Source organism: Gobio gobio (genome assembly GCF_949357685.1).
Source record: "Gobio gobio genome assembly, chromosome: 3".
Lineage (NCBI taxonomy): Eukaryota > Metazoa > Chordata > Actinopteri > Cypriniformes > Gobionidae > Gobio > Gobio gobio.
The window spans coordinates 4007366-4023452 of record NC_137099.1 but is presented as its reverse complement, the minus strand read 5'-3'; the positions used below and the strand labels follow the sequence as shown (position 1 = coordinate 4023452).

Below are 16087 nucleotides of genomic sequence, written 5' to 3'. Positions count from 1 at the left end.
GTGTGTGTGTGTGTGTGTGTGTGTGTGTGTCACTGACTCAGTGTGTGTGTCAGTTTGTCTGTCACAGACTCAGTGTGTGTGTGTCATTGTTCTTCATGTGAGTGGGATCAGTCAGCGAATGCCATCGTCAGGTCCTGCTGGTCTAAAAGCGGAGCTGGAGTGTGTGCCAGAAGTGTTGAAGAGTGGAAATGCTTGCAGTCGAGCCAAGAATCCCATCATTCAGAAGATGATCCTGGTGTCCGTGTAGCTCCACGCACGTCTAGTGTTTCACAGCCACGGCTTACACACTCAGAAAACTCCGAAGCCAGACGTTTCCTCTCTCTGATCTGTCAAACGCGGGCACATGCGATGCAATATTGCTCAGGTAATGCCATAACTGCAGTGTGATGATGCGTCGGGTCATATTTTAACACCCATGTCACCTCGAGCCCTAAACGTAAAGCAGGACGTACAGATCTGCTGGATTCATGTTCTCTGAGCTGCAGACGAGACCCATGAGACTCTGATGATCCGCCGTTATCACAGAATAACCCGTGAGTATCTTCATATCATATCAATAATATTTACATTTTGTTATTCCTCAACAATAAAGCATGACGGAGTGAAATGACTCCAAGGAGAAAGGAAAGGTGTGATTTAAGAATATATATATATATTTATGTTTATGATATGTTTTGTGTAAATGGAGCCATATTCCTTGTGTGTTACAATGATTTAATGTTTTAATAAATGTTTTACAATGCAAATGCTAATAAAAATGACAACAAAATGCTCAAAAATGAAAATGGCATAAAAATAAATACTATTACTATTAGTTTTTGATGCAGTATTGCTCCATGTGCTTTCGTATTAAGCTAATCTATTGCTGTATTGTCTAATAATTTCATAATTATATATATTTTATTTGTGTAACTAAGCTTGTGCACCGCCCTCCGTCAGATGATTGGACTGCAGTGTGTGATGTGGATTGGGTTTCAGGATCATGTGACGCACGTCAGCACTATTAAATAAAGCTTTAGCAGTTTTTGTGGGGGCGTGGTGGAGGATCATGGGAGGATCGTTCTCCACATGCCCCAATAATACCACAGATTATTCATTTTGTTTGGAAGTATAATAGTAGTAGATTTTAAATACATGACGTTGATATTTGTGATAACACAATATTAGCGAGGTGGTCACAATTTAATTGTGTTGGTCCCGTCGAGGCATGGCCTCCACTAGACCCCTGAAGGTGTGGTGTGGTATCAGGCACCAAGATGTTAGCAGCAGATCCTTTAAGTCCTGACAGCTTTCTATCAGAACCAGCATTAACTTCTTGAGCAGTTTGAGCTCCAGTAGCTCGTCTGTTTGATCAACCACATGCGCATCAATGAGCTTCGGCCGCCCATGACCCTGTGGCCGGTTCTCCACTGGTCCTTCATGACCCTGTGGCCGGTTCTCCACTGGTCCTTCATGACCCTGTGGCCGGTTCTCCACTTGTCCTTCATGACCCTGTGGCCGGTTCTCCACTGGTCCTTCATGACCCTGTGGCCGGTTCTCCACTGGTCCTTCATGACCCTGTGGCCGGTTCTCCACTGGTCCTCCATGACCCTGTGGCCGGTTCTCCACTGTTCCTCCATGACCCTGTGGCCGGTTCTCCACTGGTCCTTCATGACCCTGTGGCCGGTTCTCCACTGGTCCTTCATGACCCTGTGGCCGGTTCTCCACTGGTCCTTCATGACCCTGTGGCCGGTTCTCCACTGGTCCTTCATGACCCTGTGGCCGGTTCTCCACTGGTCCTTCATGACCCTGTGGCCGGTTCTCCACTGTTCCTCCATGACCCTGTGGCCGGTTCTCCACTGGTCCTTCATGACCCTGTGGCCGGTTCTCCACTGGTCCTTCATGACCCTGTGGCCGGTTCTCCACTGGTCCTCCATGACCCTGTGGCCGGTTCTCCACTGTTCCTCCATGACCCTGTGGCCGGTTCTCCACTGGTCCTTCATGACCCTGTGGCCGGTTCTCCACTGGTCCTTCATGACCCTGTGGCCGGTTCTCCACTGGTCCTTCATGACCCTGTGGCCGGTTCTCCACTGGTCCTTCATGACCCTGTGGCCGGTTCTCCACTGGTCCTTCATGACCCTGTGGCCGGTTCTCCACTGTTCCTCCATGACCCTGTGGCCGGTTCTCCACTGGTCCTTCATGACCCTGTGGCCGGTTCTCCACTGGTTCTTCATGACCCTGTGGCCGGTTCTCCACTGGTCCTTCATGACCCTGTGGCCGGTTCTCCACTGGTTCTTCATGACCCTGTGGCCGGTTCTCCACTGGTCCTTCATGACCCTGTGGCCGGTTCTCCACTGGTCCTCCATGACCCTGTGGCCGGTTCTCCACTGGTCCTTCATGACCCTGTGGCCGGTTCTCCGCTGGTCCTTCATGACCCTGTGGCCGGTTCTCCACTGGTCCTCCATGACCCTGTGGCCGGTTCTCCATTGGTCCTCCATGACCCTGTGGCCGGTTCTCCACTGGTTCTTCATGACCCTGTGGCCGGTTCTCCACTGGTCCTTCATGACCCTGTGGCCGGTTCTCCACTGGTCCTTCATGACCCTGTGGCCGGTTCTCCGCTGGTCCTTCATGACCCTGTGGCCGGTTCTCCACTGTTCCTCCATGACCCTGTGTCCGGTTCTCTACTGGTCCTTCATGACCCTGTGGCCGGTTCTCCACTGGTCCTTCATGACCCTGTGGCCGGTTCTCCACTGGTCCTTCATGACCCTGTGGCCGGTTCTCCACTGGTTCTTCATGACCCTGTGGCCGGTTCTCCACTGGTTCTTCATGACCCTGTGGCCGGTTCTCCACTGGTCCTCCATGACCCTGTGGCCGGTTCTCCACTGGTCCTTCATGACCCTGTGGCCGGTTCTCCACTGGTCCTCCATGACCCTGTGGCCGGTTCTCCACTGGTCCTCCATGACCCTGTGGCCGGTTCTCCACTGGTCCTTCATGATCCTGTGGCCGGTTCTCCACTGGTCCTTCATGACCCTGTGGCCGGTTCTCCACTGGTCCTCCATTACCCTGTGGCCGGTTCTCCACTGGTCCTTCATGATCCTGTGGCCGGTTCTCCACTGGTCCTTCATGACCCTGTGGCCGGTTCTCCACTGGTCCTTCATGACCCTGTGGCCGGTTCTCCATTGGTCCTTCATGACCCTGTGGCCGGTTCTCCACTGGTCCTTCATGACCCTGTGGCCGGTTCTCCATTGGTCCTTCATGACCCTGTGGCCGGTTCTCCACTGGTCCTCCATGACCCTGTGGCCGGTTCTCCACTGGTCCTCCATGACCCTGTGGCCGGTTCTCAACTGGTCCTTCATGACCCTGTGGCCGGTTCTCCACTGGTCCTTCATGACCCTGTGGCCGGTTCTCCACTGGTCCTCCATGACCCTGTGGCCGGTTCTCCACTGGTCCTTCATGACCCTGTGGCTGGTTCTCCACTGGTCCTCCATGACCCTGTGGCCGGTTCTCCACTGGTCCTCCATGACCCTGTGGCCGGTTCTCCACTGGTCCTTCATGACCCTGTGGCTGGTTCTCCACTGGTCCTCCATGACCCTGTGGCCGGTTCTCCACTGGTCCTCCATGACCCTGTGGCCGGTTCTCCACTGGTCCTCCATGACCCTGTGGCCGGTTCTCCACTGGTCCTCCATGACCCTGTGGCCGGTTCTCCACTGGTCCTCCATGACCCTGTGGCCGGTTCTCCACTGGTCCTTCATGACCCTGTGGCCGGTTCTCCACTGGTCCTTCCCTGGAGCACTTTTGATAGAGACTGACCACTGCAGACCGGGAACACCCCACAAGAGCTGCAGTTTTGGAGATGCTCTGACCCGTCACAATCTGGCCCTTGTCAAACTCACTCAAATCCTTACGCTTGCCCATTTTTCCTGCTTCTATCACATCGGACAAAATGTTCACTTGCTGCCTAATATATCCCACCCACTAACATGCCTTATGCCTTATTTTATGATTGCAAAATGTATATATTGAATAATGCAATACAGATTTTGGGGAGATGCAATTAAATAATAGTTTTTTATTATGATTATTTACAGGTTTTCTGAGAGGATATGAATATTCTTGGCACTACATTCATTTTTATGGTCTCCCTCAGTGGTAAGTGATGGATTTCCTCTGTTTAGCATCTGATATTAAAGGGTTAGTTCACCCAAAAATGAAAATTCTGTCATTAATGACTTCCCCTCATGTCGTTCGACACCCGTCAGACCTCCGTTCATCTTCAGACACAAATGAAGATATTTTAGTGTAAATCTGATGGCTCTGAAAGGCCTCCATTGGCTCAATGCACGGTTCACTCTCAAGACCCTTAAAAGACACTAAAGACGTCGTTACAAAGTCCATCTCACTACAGTGGTTCTACAATAACTTTATGAATCGGCGAGAATAGTTTTTGTGTGCAAAAAAACCCTAAATAACGACTTATATAGTGATGACGATTTCAAAACACGGCCTCATGAAGCTTTGAAGCGTTATGAATCAGTGAGTCGAATCATGATTCGGATCGCGTGTCAAACTGCTGAAATTTGGGGATTCAAACTGCTGAATCGACTCACTGATTCATAACGCTTCGAAGCTTCATGATGCCGTGTTTTGAAATCGTCATCACTATATAAGTCGTTATTTAGGGTTTTTTTGCGCACAAAAACTATTCTCGCCGCTTCATAAAGTTATTGTAGAACCGCTGTAGTGAGATGGACTTTGTAACGACGTCTTTAGTGTCTTTTAAGGGTCTTGAGAGTGAACCGTGCATTGAGCCAATGGAGGCCTTTCAGAGCATCAGATTTACACTAAAATATCTTCATTTGTGTCTGAAGATGAACGGAGGTCTGACGGGTGTCGAACGACATGAGGGGAAGTAATTAATGACAGAATTTTCATTTTTGGGTGAACTAACCCTTTAAGAGCTCATGTTTTGGGAATGATTGTAATGTCGTCCTCCAGTCTGTCTAGGTGTTTACCTGCAGACATCGGAGGTCCAGGCGTTCCTCGGGAAGAGCGTGATCTTGCCCTGCAATGGCTCCGGATTCCCTGTGGAAGAGCTGCAGGTTTACTGGGAGGCGATGGGCAAAGACGTGATCTCTCGGCAAGGAGACGTCATCACGGTCGGCCGGGCGTTCGATGGGCGGGTCCGCTTCCTCACCGATCCTGCTGAGACACTGGACTTCTCCCTCGTTCTGGCAGATGTGATGCTGAACGATGGAGAGATGTACGAATGTCTCTGGGAGGGAACACAACCCATTTGCTCTGTATTACTGGAAGTGTTGAGTAAGTAACCGAGACCATCACTAGTTGGTTTAGTACACTAGAAAACCACCTCAGGCTCAAAGAACCAGTTCATAAATGCCTTATGGTGAGCGTCAACACAAGTTTAACCCTCTGGTGCTCTGCGTTTAGGGGTTGCATTGGTTGTCTTCCCGGACACCTAAAAATGTAACTTCCTCTACCCCAGTAAAACCAATGCTATTTATTTTTCTTCAATAATATTTTTTCTTTTTAATGTTGTATTTTGAGATGATTTGATGGTATTTTTTAATATTTATGCAATAATTATGGTCTATTTTTGCCATTGAAAATTATATATATATAAAAAAATATATATATTGCAGTATTTCAGGTTAAAATAGAGACTAGGCCTAGATTAGCGCCCTCTTTTGGAATTATTTAAGAAATCCTGCAACCATGTGTGTAATCACTAGAGGTCTCTATGGAGAGGCTTGAGAATTCACTATTTCTCTTTTGAACACATTTAATGATTTTTTTCTTCTTAGAAATATAGATTTTTTTTCTGTGAATTTGTGTTTTTGCAGATTTCCCATTAATTTCCTATGGTGGTCATTTTTGACCGAAGAGCACAAGTGGGAGTATTTTTTTATGACCATTTAGCATGCTCGAATCATGCCATCAATTATTTTGTGTTAACATACTTAATGCTAGAAAAGCCACCAAGTTTCATATCATTCTGATGAAGCTGTGATTTTTAAAAATTCCAAATGTGGTTCATAGGTTCAGTTTTTTATAGGTGTGTGTGTGTATAAGAGTGCGTGTGTGTGAGTGGATGTGTCATTGTCACACTCCTGATGTTTTAGTGTCACCCCTTCACTGCTGTGTACTTTTTTTCAGCATTGTGGCCGATTTGTAGATTGCACACACAAATATTCAGAGAATTTGTGTTTTTGCCGATTTCCCATTCATTTCTTATGGTCAGTCATTTATGACCTAAGACAATGAACACTACTTTTTTTTTTTTACGACCAATTAGCATGCTCGAATCATGACCCCAATTTGTGTGTGTTTACATACCTAATGCTAGAAAAGTCATCAAGTTTCATATCATTCCGATGAAGCTGTGATTTTTAAAATTTTAAAACAGAAAATGTTCCGGTCAGAAATGACCGAAGAACACGAGGGTTAAAGGGTTAGTTCACCCAAAAATGAAAGTTCTGTCATTAATTCCTCACCCTCATGTCGTTGGACACCCGTAAGTCCTCCGTTCATATTCGGAACACAAATGAAGATATTTTAGTTGAAAGCTGATGCTGAGAAAGGCTTCAGATTGGCCTCCATTGGCATTCAGTACATTTACACTCACAAGACCCATGAAAGGCACTTAAAACGTCGTTACAAAGTCTATCTCACCACAGTGGCTCTACAATAATCTTACGATGCGACGACAATAGTTTTTGCGCAAAAAAAAAATCAAAATAACACCTTTTTCCAACTTGTTCTCGACTTCCGTGTGTGCCTCCACGACGCATGCGCGAGAATATGACGCAGCGCCGGCGTTCGGGAATCCATGAAATACACACTTTAGCCCCATTTTGAGAACTACGCCGAGACCTAAAGCGCGATCAATGTAGAATCCAACAGCTGAGATACACGCGTCTTCCTCTGCTTGTAAACAAATCTCTTCTGGGTCATGTGTCCGAACGCCGGATCTGCGTCATATTCTCGCGCATGCGTCGTGGAGGCACACACGGAAGTCGAGAACAAGTTGGAAAAAGGTGTTATTTTGATTTTTTTTTTGCGCACAAAAACTATTGTCGTCGCATCGTAAGATTATTGTAGAGTCACTGTGGTGAGATGGACTTTGTAACGACGTTTTTAGTGCCTTTCATGGATCTTGGAAGTGTCAATGTACTGAATGCCAATGGAGGCCTATCTGAAGCCTTTCTCAGCATCAGATTTACACTAAAATATCTTCATTTGTGTTCCGAATATGAACGGAGGACTTACGGGTGTCCAACGACATGAGGGTGAGGAATTAATGACAGAATTTTCATTTTTGGGTGAACTAACCCTTTAAGAAACAGTGGCGTGTAATGGTGCGTTCACACCTGATGCGTTTCGCGCGAGTGATTTACATGTTAAGTCAATGCAAAGACGCGAATAGACATTCTGCGGCGCGAATGACACGAATTAAGCGTTTTGAACGCATGAAAAATCTGAACTTTGCCGGATATTTGCGCCGCGATAACCAATCAGGAGCTTGCTCTAGTAGTGACAACAATGAGGACAAAATCTGTATATTAATATCTGGTTCAGACAATATGATTATCACTGTGATAACATTAAATGACATGAAACACAACCCAGTCTCTTTTTGTTAAATGCAAGTTTATGTTTGATCAATAATACAAAAGTATAAGTAAAAGGTATAATAAGCTACACATGAAATAAAGCAAACAATTCAGTCAAACATTCAAAGTCAGTGCTAGTAGGCTAACGTTACAACTGCAACGTACAGTTATAGCCTAAAAATATAAAGTAATGAAACTTCTCTTTGCCTTCAGTCTAAACGATTTGCCAGGGAACAAATTATTGATCCATGAGACCAAAGATCGGCCGTTACAAGACGAATTATAGCTGGAGACGCCACAGAGACATCAGAGCCAGCGGCAGAAGGACTGGCTGAGGAAAGGCTGCTCTCGCCGGGGTTAATGAGCGCTGAGAGCCGCTGATCCACTGGAGCTCACAACTCCACACACACCAGATAAAATTAGGGATGCACCGAATCCAGGGTTCGGGTTCGGATTCGGCCGAATATTGGGCTTTTTGACTGGGTTCGGTTTCTGCCGAACCTCAGAATTTTTTTCCACCGAACCCGAACACTAGGCTTGCACTATGCGCGCCCCGCTGGTCGAACGTAATGACGCCGCTGTTGAAAGTGAAAATGGAACTCATGAACAGAAAACGTGGCAGTATACTTTAAGTCAAAAGAAGGCGATTCAAGTTGAGCTACGCGTTCAATTTGCAATCCCGATTTGTCTCGTGATGACAAGGACCCTAAACAACAGCCGCTGTTATAACATTTGCATATGAAACATCCGAGAGAATACGAGTTGTGCATGAAGGAATCTACAGACAGCAGCCAAAATGTATTTTATTTTACCTTGCAAACAGCCTATAGATCTATAGATCAGATAAAATATAAATAAAATTAATAAAATAGGCCTACACTAAATATTTTTCACTTAAATAATTACCAAATTAAGATGACAAAACGAAAATACACTGAATCCGTAAGCTTGAAGAACCGGAATTAGGTAAATAGGTAGATAATATAGGCTACTATATATCTTTACATATACTATTCTCTTAAAACCATCATTTCGTTATTTTTACTAACCCAAATAATGATTCATCCGCTAGGTTGCACGGGAGGGGGAAAAATAGGTTCCTTCCACTTAAGAGTTGAGCTCTTTTTATTAATATATCTCTTAACATAAATACTATTTTCTACTTTAAAAAAATAACTTCGTTATTTTACTAACCCAGTGTTTTGTATGTGAATGCTGTTTCACGTGAATAATACCACAGGAGTGAAACACAAAGCTTTGTTTAGCCTAGAAAGGAAATAATGGTCAGAGAGCTCTTTTTAATTCTGTTTTGCGATCTGTATCTGGTCACTCGATTTTCCGTGAATTTGAACAATAGGCCTAGTCCATTTTATCCCAATGGACATGGACATCTCGTTTCTTTTCCCAAATCTTCACTTGCGTCGCACCCATGTTCGCAGGGGATTATAAACGTTTCTTCCTTTCGTTTGCTTATAATTAAGTCTATTATAACTTCACATCCTTTACTGTGGGAAAGTATAAAAAACACTGTAAGACGAATAGCCTTTTACTTCAAATTTTATTTAACACAGTTTGTTCTTGTTATTAAACTTGGTAAGGCGCGTCAAGTTTGGTTTATTTGAATAGCGCATTTCACACACACACACGCCGGTGATTTTAGTTTCGTTTTCTCTGGCAGTGAATAATCAAACATTGTCTAAATGTCTTGACCCTGTGGAAAATAAAATCCACTCTTCAGACCTTTTACAACAAGTGTTGCTTTGCAACATCAGTAGAACATATGATGACAAAGATATTCAAGAAGGTGTCTATTCAGTGTCCCATTCCTCTCAAAGCGCAGAGCGGTATATGACACATCTTTGCGGGGAAATAGTAGGCTATGAATCAAATATTTTTCTAACTAATATTTAATTTTCATATATTCTTGAGGTTACCATTATTTACTGATAATCGTTTAGATGTTTTATAGGCTGTAGTGTGTTGTTTCACTGACGGAAGTGCTAAAATAAACACGCATGCTTATGGATGTTTCAGCCTCAAATGATTTCAAAATGTAGGCTATATATCTGGCATAGACTACAGTATTTAAAATAGCATATATGCATTAGTTACATTCTCAATTTAATTTACAGAGCAATCCCTGCTAAGTTTTTAGTTTAACTAATACGCTGTCAGACTCGCAACGGGGGCGTGGCATCATCACGATGGTGGCGCTCCATCTTGATGTCGGCACAACCCTAGCGCGCGCCTCCTGCGCTCTCCGTTGGGTTGTTCTTTGAAACAACAGAGGACGACTCGGGGTAATTTTTCTATAAACCATCATGAAATAGCGTCGAGAAGAACATACACGACAATGTTTACTTTAGTAAACTTGACCAAAACAGTTAATGGCATCCCTACACTGCTGTGGACGTTGTTAACTTCATTAATGTGTTTACTTTGATAATGGACTGCGGATGGGAGTAGGATTCGGTATTCGGATTCGGATTCGGCCGAATCTTGACCAGTGGATTCGGTATTCGGCCGAACCCCAAAAATCTGGATTCGGTGCATCCCTAGATAAAATGTTCAAATAAGCACTCTCTTTATAAATAAACCACCGATTTGAGCTTTAAACAACTACATTATCACCTGAAAAAGTCTTAAAACTACGTTTTGTCACACATTAACAGTAGATTTTAACAAAAAATACGTGTGAACACAGCCCATGTCAGCCATTTCTCAACGAGACGAGCCGCTGGCAGAAGCCCCGCCCATGATGTGAACTCGTGTCTTTTGTGAAGTGAATGTCACGCGCACATGAAGCGAGTAAACTCAAAATGTTCAAGCGTCCAACTTCACGCGAATTATTCGCGTCCGGTGTGAACGCCACATTAATCTCTCCTGTGTTTCAGCTGAACCCGAGGGGCGGCCTGATGTTGTTGAAGCAATTGAGGGTGAGGATGTCACTTTGGAGTGCTTTGGCAATATCCCTAAATATAAACCATGGAAAGGCGTCTACATCCAGTGGCTGAAAGATGACAAAGAGATCCTGCGGTTGAGCTCCGGAAAGATGGACGTCAGTATGGATTACAGCCTCATGGCCTTACCGCCCAAACACAACATCTCTCGCGGGGTCTTCTCACTGACCATTAAGTCGGTCAGTCTTTTCGACCAGGGCGTTTATCAGTGCCGTTACAAGAGCGCCGATTACGGGGAGCCACGGAGCGGATTCCCGGAGACACACACACTTATTGTTCGGGGTACGTGTTCAGCTGAGAACCGTGGCCACTCATGATGGGGAGGAGAGAGAGGGAGATTTGAAGAAAGACTGTAAAAGAGAAATGAATGAAAGACATTAAAAAATGTGGCAGATAAATTAAAGCCGATAAATAATTCATTTCCTTCAGATGTGCACTGTTCACTTTGATGGGTTTGAATTGCTATGAAATATGATTGGAATCACTTCAAAAAAGAAAAATACAATTAAGCAACATGTGCATATAGACCAGTGTTTCCCAACCTTTTTTCGGTCATGTCACCTTTTGAAAATGTTCTCCATTTTGTGGCCCCCCCTCGCATATGATACGCTAGGGGTGTAAGGGCACAGATTGCTCACGGTTCAGTTTGTATCGCGGTTTTAGGTTCACGGTTTCGGTACGGTTCAGTATTTGCTCTATTCAGGGGAAAAAAGGACTACTGTCAAATAAAAATAAAGAAAATAATAAGAACAAATCATTTAAATACAAGCAGCAGCGCAAATAAATACTATTGAGCAAAGATGCTAATAAAACTATGCTTTTCAGGTTTTTCAGGTACGTCTAACATTAGTTTTCAGGTACAGAAATTGATCAAATGTAAAATAACATTGCATATTTGAGTGTATAAATTAAAGATTAATCCTATTAAACTTACAAAAGCTATTCAATCAAGAGCAGTGAGTGATGTCCTTGTCTTTTGTTGTTTGACATTAAACAGACAGCAGTAAAGGCGACTGCCCCTTTAAGACCTAATGCACGGTTATGCGTCGTCTTTCTCGACTGTATAAAGTTTACTTAAGGCATATACAGACTATGTCTGCTAGAATGCTCATCAAGATGGACATGTTGACATGCTCTTGAATGGACAAACTCACACAAAAAGTAAGACTTGAAAGAGAACTCAATATTTGCGCGCTGTGAGACGCAGTGTTGGGAATAACGTTGTTATAGATAAACGGCGTAACTAACGGAATTATTTTTTTCAGTAACGAGTAATCAAACGAATTACTGTTCCTCCCGTTACAACGCCGTTAGCGTTACTGAGGGGAAAAAATGCGCAAGTGATTCTGAAGTGCCTCACATCATCATATGCCACAAAATTATAATTTAAAATATAAAATAGTGGCTAAAAACCCAGGTGATAACGTGAGCTCCACTACCAAAGGAAAGTATAGTACTGATAATATTTACACAATATGTACACTATAGTAGGCCTACTGATACTATTTACAATAATATATTGAATTTGATAGGTGTCTCTCACATTGTCCCACAGCAACATTACAATAGAGTACATTAATGTACAATGTTTTATAATAATCATTTATTCTATTTAGTGTCCAATTCATTCATTTAACATATCTAATATTGGGGGCATCCAAGTTATTTGACATATTTGAACATTTGGGAAAAAAAAAAAGTAACGCAGTAATTACTTTCACTGGTAATTAGTTACTTTTATAATGATGTAACTCAGTTAATAACTCAGTTACTATTTGTAAGAAGTAACTATAACTAATTACGTTTTTAAAGTAACGTGCCCAACACTGGTGAGACGTGTGCGCGCTTTCGGATGAGTGCATAGAGACACATTTTCTCACAGCGTGCGCGACTTCTCATTCGCATCTTCTGGCACTAAACCTGGGTGATGACGGCGAAAATGACTGGTCATATTCGAACATACGGCATGCAATGAACAAAGTTTACAAAGCGAGAATTATTTTATATTAATTTTTTTATAATTATATAAATAAAAATTGAAGAAACCCCCCCCCCCCCAAAAAAAACAATATATATATTTTTGAAGGATTTTTACACGGCACCCCTGCTCTCGTCAGTGCCACGGCACCCCGGTTGGGAAACACTGATATAGACTACATAAAATTATAAAGTATATAAAGATTTGGATTTAGATTTATCAGCCAATATATCGGTTATCGGCTTTCAAATATAAAGAATTATTGGTTATATGTATTGGCCAAAACCTTAATAATGGTGCATTTTGATTTTGTGAGATACACCAGTCCATTAAGTCTGTTATCATGTAACCTCTCTCTCTCTCTCTCTCTCTCTCTCTCTCTCTCAGCTATGTCTTCAGGGATGACCGACCTCATGGACTCAGTCTCCAGTGCCAGCGCGACCTCTCCTTCTCACACAAGCTCAAGCGTGCCATCTTGGACGGCTGTTGCGAGCACTCGAACTGAAGCGGGCCGCACAGCACCAGCGTACGAATATACTGCGAGTGCTCAGATGGAAATGAACAGCACCGTGTCAGCGCACACACACACTGCCAGCGCTCAAACTGACCCGCAGACACACACTGAGAGAGCTGAAGGTACTGCTGCTCATCACCACATCCACACAACACTATCAGTAGATTGATTTCATATAATGTGTCTTTATTTATAATGACTCTATTTATTAACACGATTTCTACCGATGACAGATATGTCAGCCGTCCCTGAGGCGGGCACCATTTCTGGTAAGCATTCAATGCTTATAATTCTTATAAATGAAATGTGTAATGTAGTCCAAATGACCTGTGCATTACGCTCACCTAAAGGATTATTAGGAACACCTGTTCAATTTCTCATTATCTAATCAACCAATCACATGGCAGTTGCTTCAATGCATTTAGGGGTGTGGTCCTGGTCAAGACAATCTCCTGAACTCCAAACTGAATGTCAGAATGGGAAAGAAAGGTGATTTAAGCAATTTTGAGCGTGGCATGGTTGTTGGTGCCAGACGGGCAGGTCTGAGTATTTCACAATCTGCTCAGTTACTGGGATTTTCACGCACAACCATTTCTAGGGTTTACAAAGAATTGTGTGAAAAGGGAAAAACATCCAGTATGCGGCAGTCCTGTGGGAGAAAATGCCTTGTTGATGCTAGAGGTCAGAGGAGAATGGGCCGACTGATTCAAGCTGATAGAAGAGCAACTTTGACTGAAATAACCACTCGTTACAACCGAGGTCTGCAGCAAAGCATTTGTGAAGCCACAAAACACACAACCTTGAGGCGGATGGGCTACAACAGCAGAAGACCCCACCGGGTAACACTCATCTCCACTACAAATAGGAAAAAGAGGCGACAATTTGCACAAGCTCACCAAAATAGGACAGTTGAAGACTGGAAAAATGTTGCCTGGTCTGATGAGTCTGGATTTCTGTTGAGACATTCAGATGGTAGAGTCAGAATTTGGCGTAAACAGAATGAGAACATGGATCCATCATGCCTTGTTACCACTGTGCAGGCTGGTGGTGGTGGTGTAATGGTGTGGGGGATGTTTTCTTGGCACACTTTAGGCCCCTTAGTGCCAATTGGGCATGGTTTAAATGCCACAGCCTACCTGAGCATTGTTTCTGACCATGTCCATCCCTTTATGAGCACTATGTCCCCATCCTCTGATGGCTACTTCCAGCAGGATAATGCACCGTCACAAAGCTCCAATCATTTCAAATTGGTTTCTTGAACATGACAATGAGTTCACTGAACTAAAATGGCCGCCACAGTCACCAGATCTCAACCCAATAGAGCATCTTTGGGATGTGGTGGAACGGGAGCTTCGTGCCCTGGATGTGCATCCCACAAATCTCCATCAACTGCAAGATGCTCTCCTATCAATATGGGCCAACATTTCTAAAGAATGCTTTCAGCACCTTGTTGAATCAATGCCACGTAGAATTAAGGCAGTTCTGAAGGCGAAAGCCAAACACAGTATTAGTGTGTGTTCCTAATAATCCTTTAGGTGAGTGTGTGTTCCAAGTCTGAAGACAAATGATAGTTTTGTGTGAAGAACACACCATTGAAATCCCCGCCAGAGCTCTCAAATGTCATTTGCATGTTATTTTACGACTAAAGTATTTAATATGTAATACTCAAGTATTATATAATACAGCAAGTGAACATTTCGTCCTCAGAGTTGATGTGTTAGAAGCCGGAAAAATGGGCAATCTACTGTAGGACATTATAACGGCTCTACATGTGGCCCAGTGTCAGCTGGTTTCTGTGATGCATGTTTAACGTGAGCCGTTTCCTCTCAGGTCAGTGGGATCCTCTGGACTTCCTCTCGGATGAGAAGATTCCCTGGATCCGCATCGGCCTCATCGCTGGAGGTCTGCTCGTCGCTGCAGTCGTTCTGGGATCATTGCTGCTGTTTGGAAGAATCTGAGAGAGAAGTTATGAAGGGATTCATTCCAGACATTTCCATTGCAGTTTTGTGAGCTGTGAAAAGTTGGTTCAACAAAATATGATGTATTTTTTTATATAGCTAATAACTGTTTACTTACAGTACTCAATACTATTTAATACTTAGCAAATCTATCTTAATATCCTACAAATCCTGTACTATTTATGTCATATATATATATATAGTCAATAATGGTCAACTTGTACTATTCACTACGACTTTCGCCTCAATATTCGCCTAAATTTAGATATTGGGTAAGATTAAGGGATGTAGAATAAGGCATTAATATGTGCTTTATAAGTATTAATAAACAGCCCATATCCATGCCAATACGCAACTAGTTAATTGTGAGAATTGGACCCTAAACTAAAGTGTTATACAATATTTAAATAAATAAAAAATATGCAGGTAAACCTTATCATATACACTATATTGCCAAAAGTGTTGTGACGCCTGCCTTTACATGCACATGAACATCCCATTCTTAATCCGTAGGGTTTAATATGGAGTCGCCCACCCTTTACAGCTCTAACAGCTTCAGCTTTCCTCAAGGTTTAGGAGTGTGTTTATGGGGATTCTTCTAGAAGCGCATTTGTGATGTTGGACGAGAAGGCCTGGCTCTCAGTCTCCGCTCTAATTCATCCCAAAGGTGTTCTATCGGGTTGAGGACTCAAGTTCCTCCACACCAAACTCGCTCCTCTTGTCTTTATGGAGACGCTTTGTGCACTGGTGCATGCTGGGACAGGAAGGGGCCGTCCCCGAACTGTTCCCACAAAGTTGGGAGCATGAAATTGTCCAAAATGTCTTGGTTCCTTTCACTGGAACTAAGGGGCCATCCCCTGAAAAACAACCCCACCCCATAATCCCCCCTCCACCAAACTTTACACTTGGCACAATGCAGTCAGGCAAGTCCCGTTCTCCTGGCAACCGCCAAACCCAGACTCGTCCATGGGATTGCCAGAGAGACGCGTGATTGGTCCCTCAGAAAACACGTCTCCACTGCTCCAGAGTTCAGTGGTGGCGCGCTTTACCCCACGCTTTGCATTGCA

At 43.7% G+C, this 16087-nt stretch overlaps 1 protein-coding gene across 1 annotated transcript; it reads left to right on the top strand.

The window, feature by feature from the left end:
* The first annotated feature begins 224 nt into the window (after positions 1-224).
* Positions 225-15418, top strand: LOC307123706 (uncharacterized protein). Its single transcript, XM_079812354.1, has 7 exons — positions 225-533; positions 4068-4128; positions 4975-5298; positions 10505-10852; positions 12936-13184; positions 13296-13331; positions 14893-15418. The coding sequence occupies exons 2-7, from the start codon at positions 4083-4085 to the stop codon at positions 15018-15020; spliced, it is 1131 nt and encodes a 376-aa protein (XP_079668480.1). The 5' UTR covers positions 225-533; positions 4068-4082; the 3' UTR covers positions 15021-15418.
* The last annotated feature ends 669 nt before the right edge of the window (positions 15419-16087 follow it).

Excerpts from the sequence above, each read along its gene's own strand:
- LOC307123706 (XM_079812354.1), top strand. The coding sequence starts at position 4,083 with ATGAATATTCTTGGCACTACATTCATTTTTATGGTCTCCCTCAGTG. Across the intron at positions 4,129-4,974 it reads TTTTATGGTCTCCCTCAGTG|TCTGTCTAGGTGTTTACCTG; the intron begins GTAAGTGATGGA and ends GTCGTCCTCCAG. Across the intron at positions 13,332-14,892 it reads TGAGGCGGGCACCATTTCTG|GTCAGTGGGATCCTCTGGAC; the intron begins GTAAGCATTCAA and ends GTTTCCTCTCAG.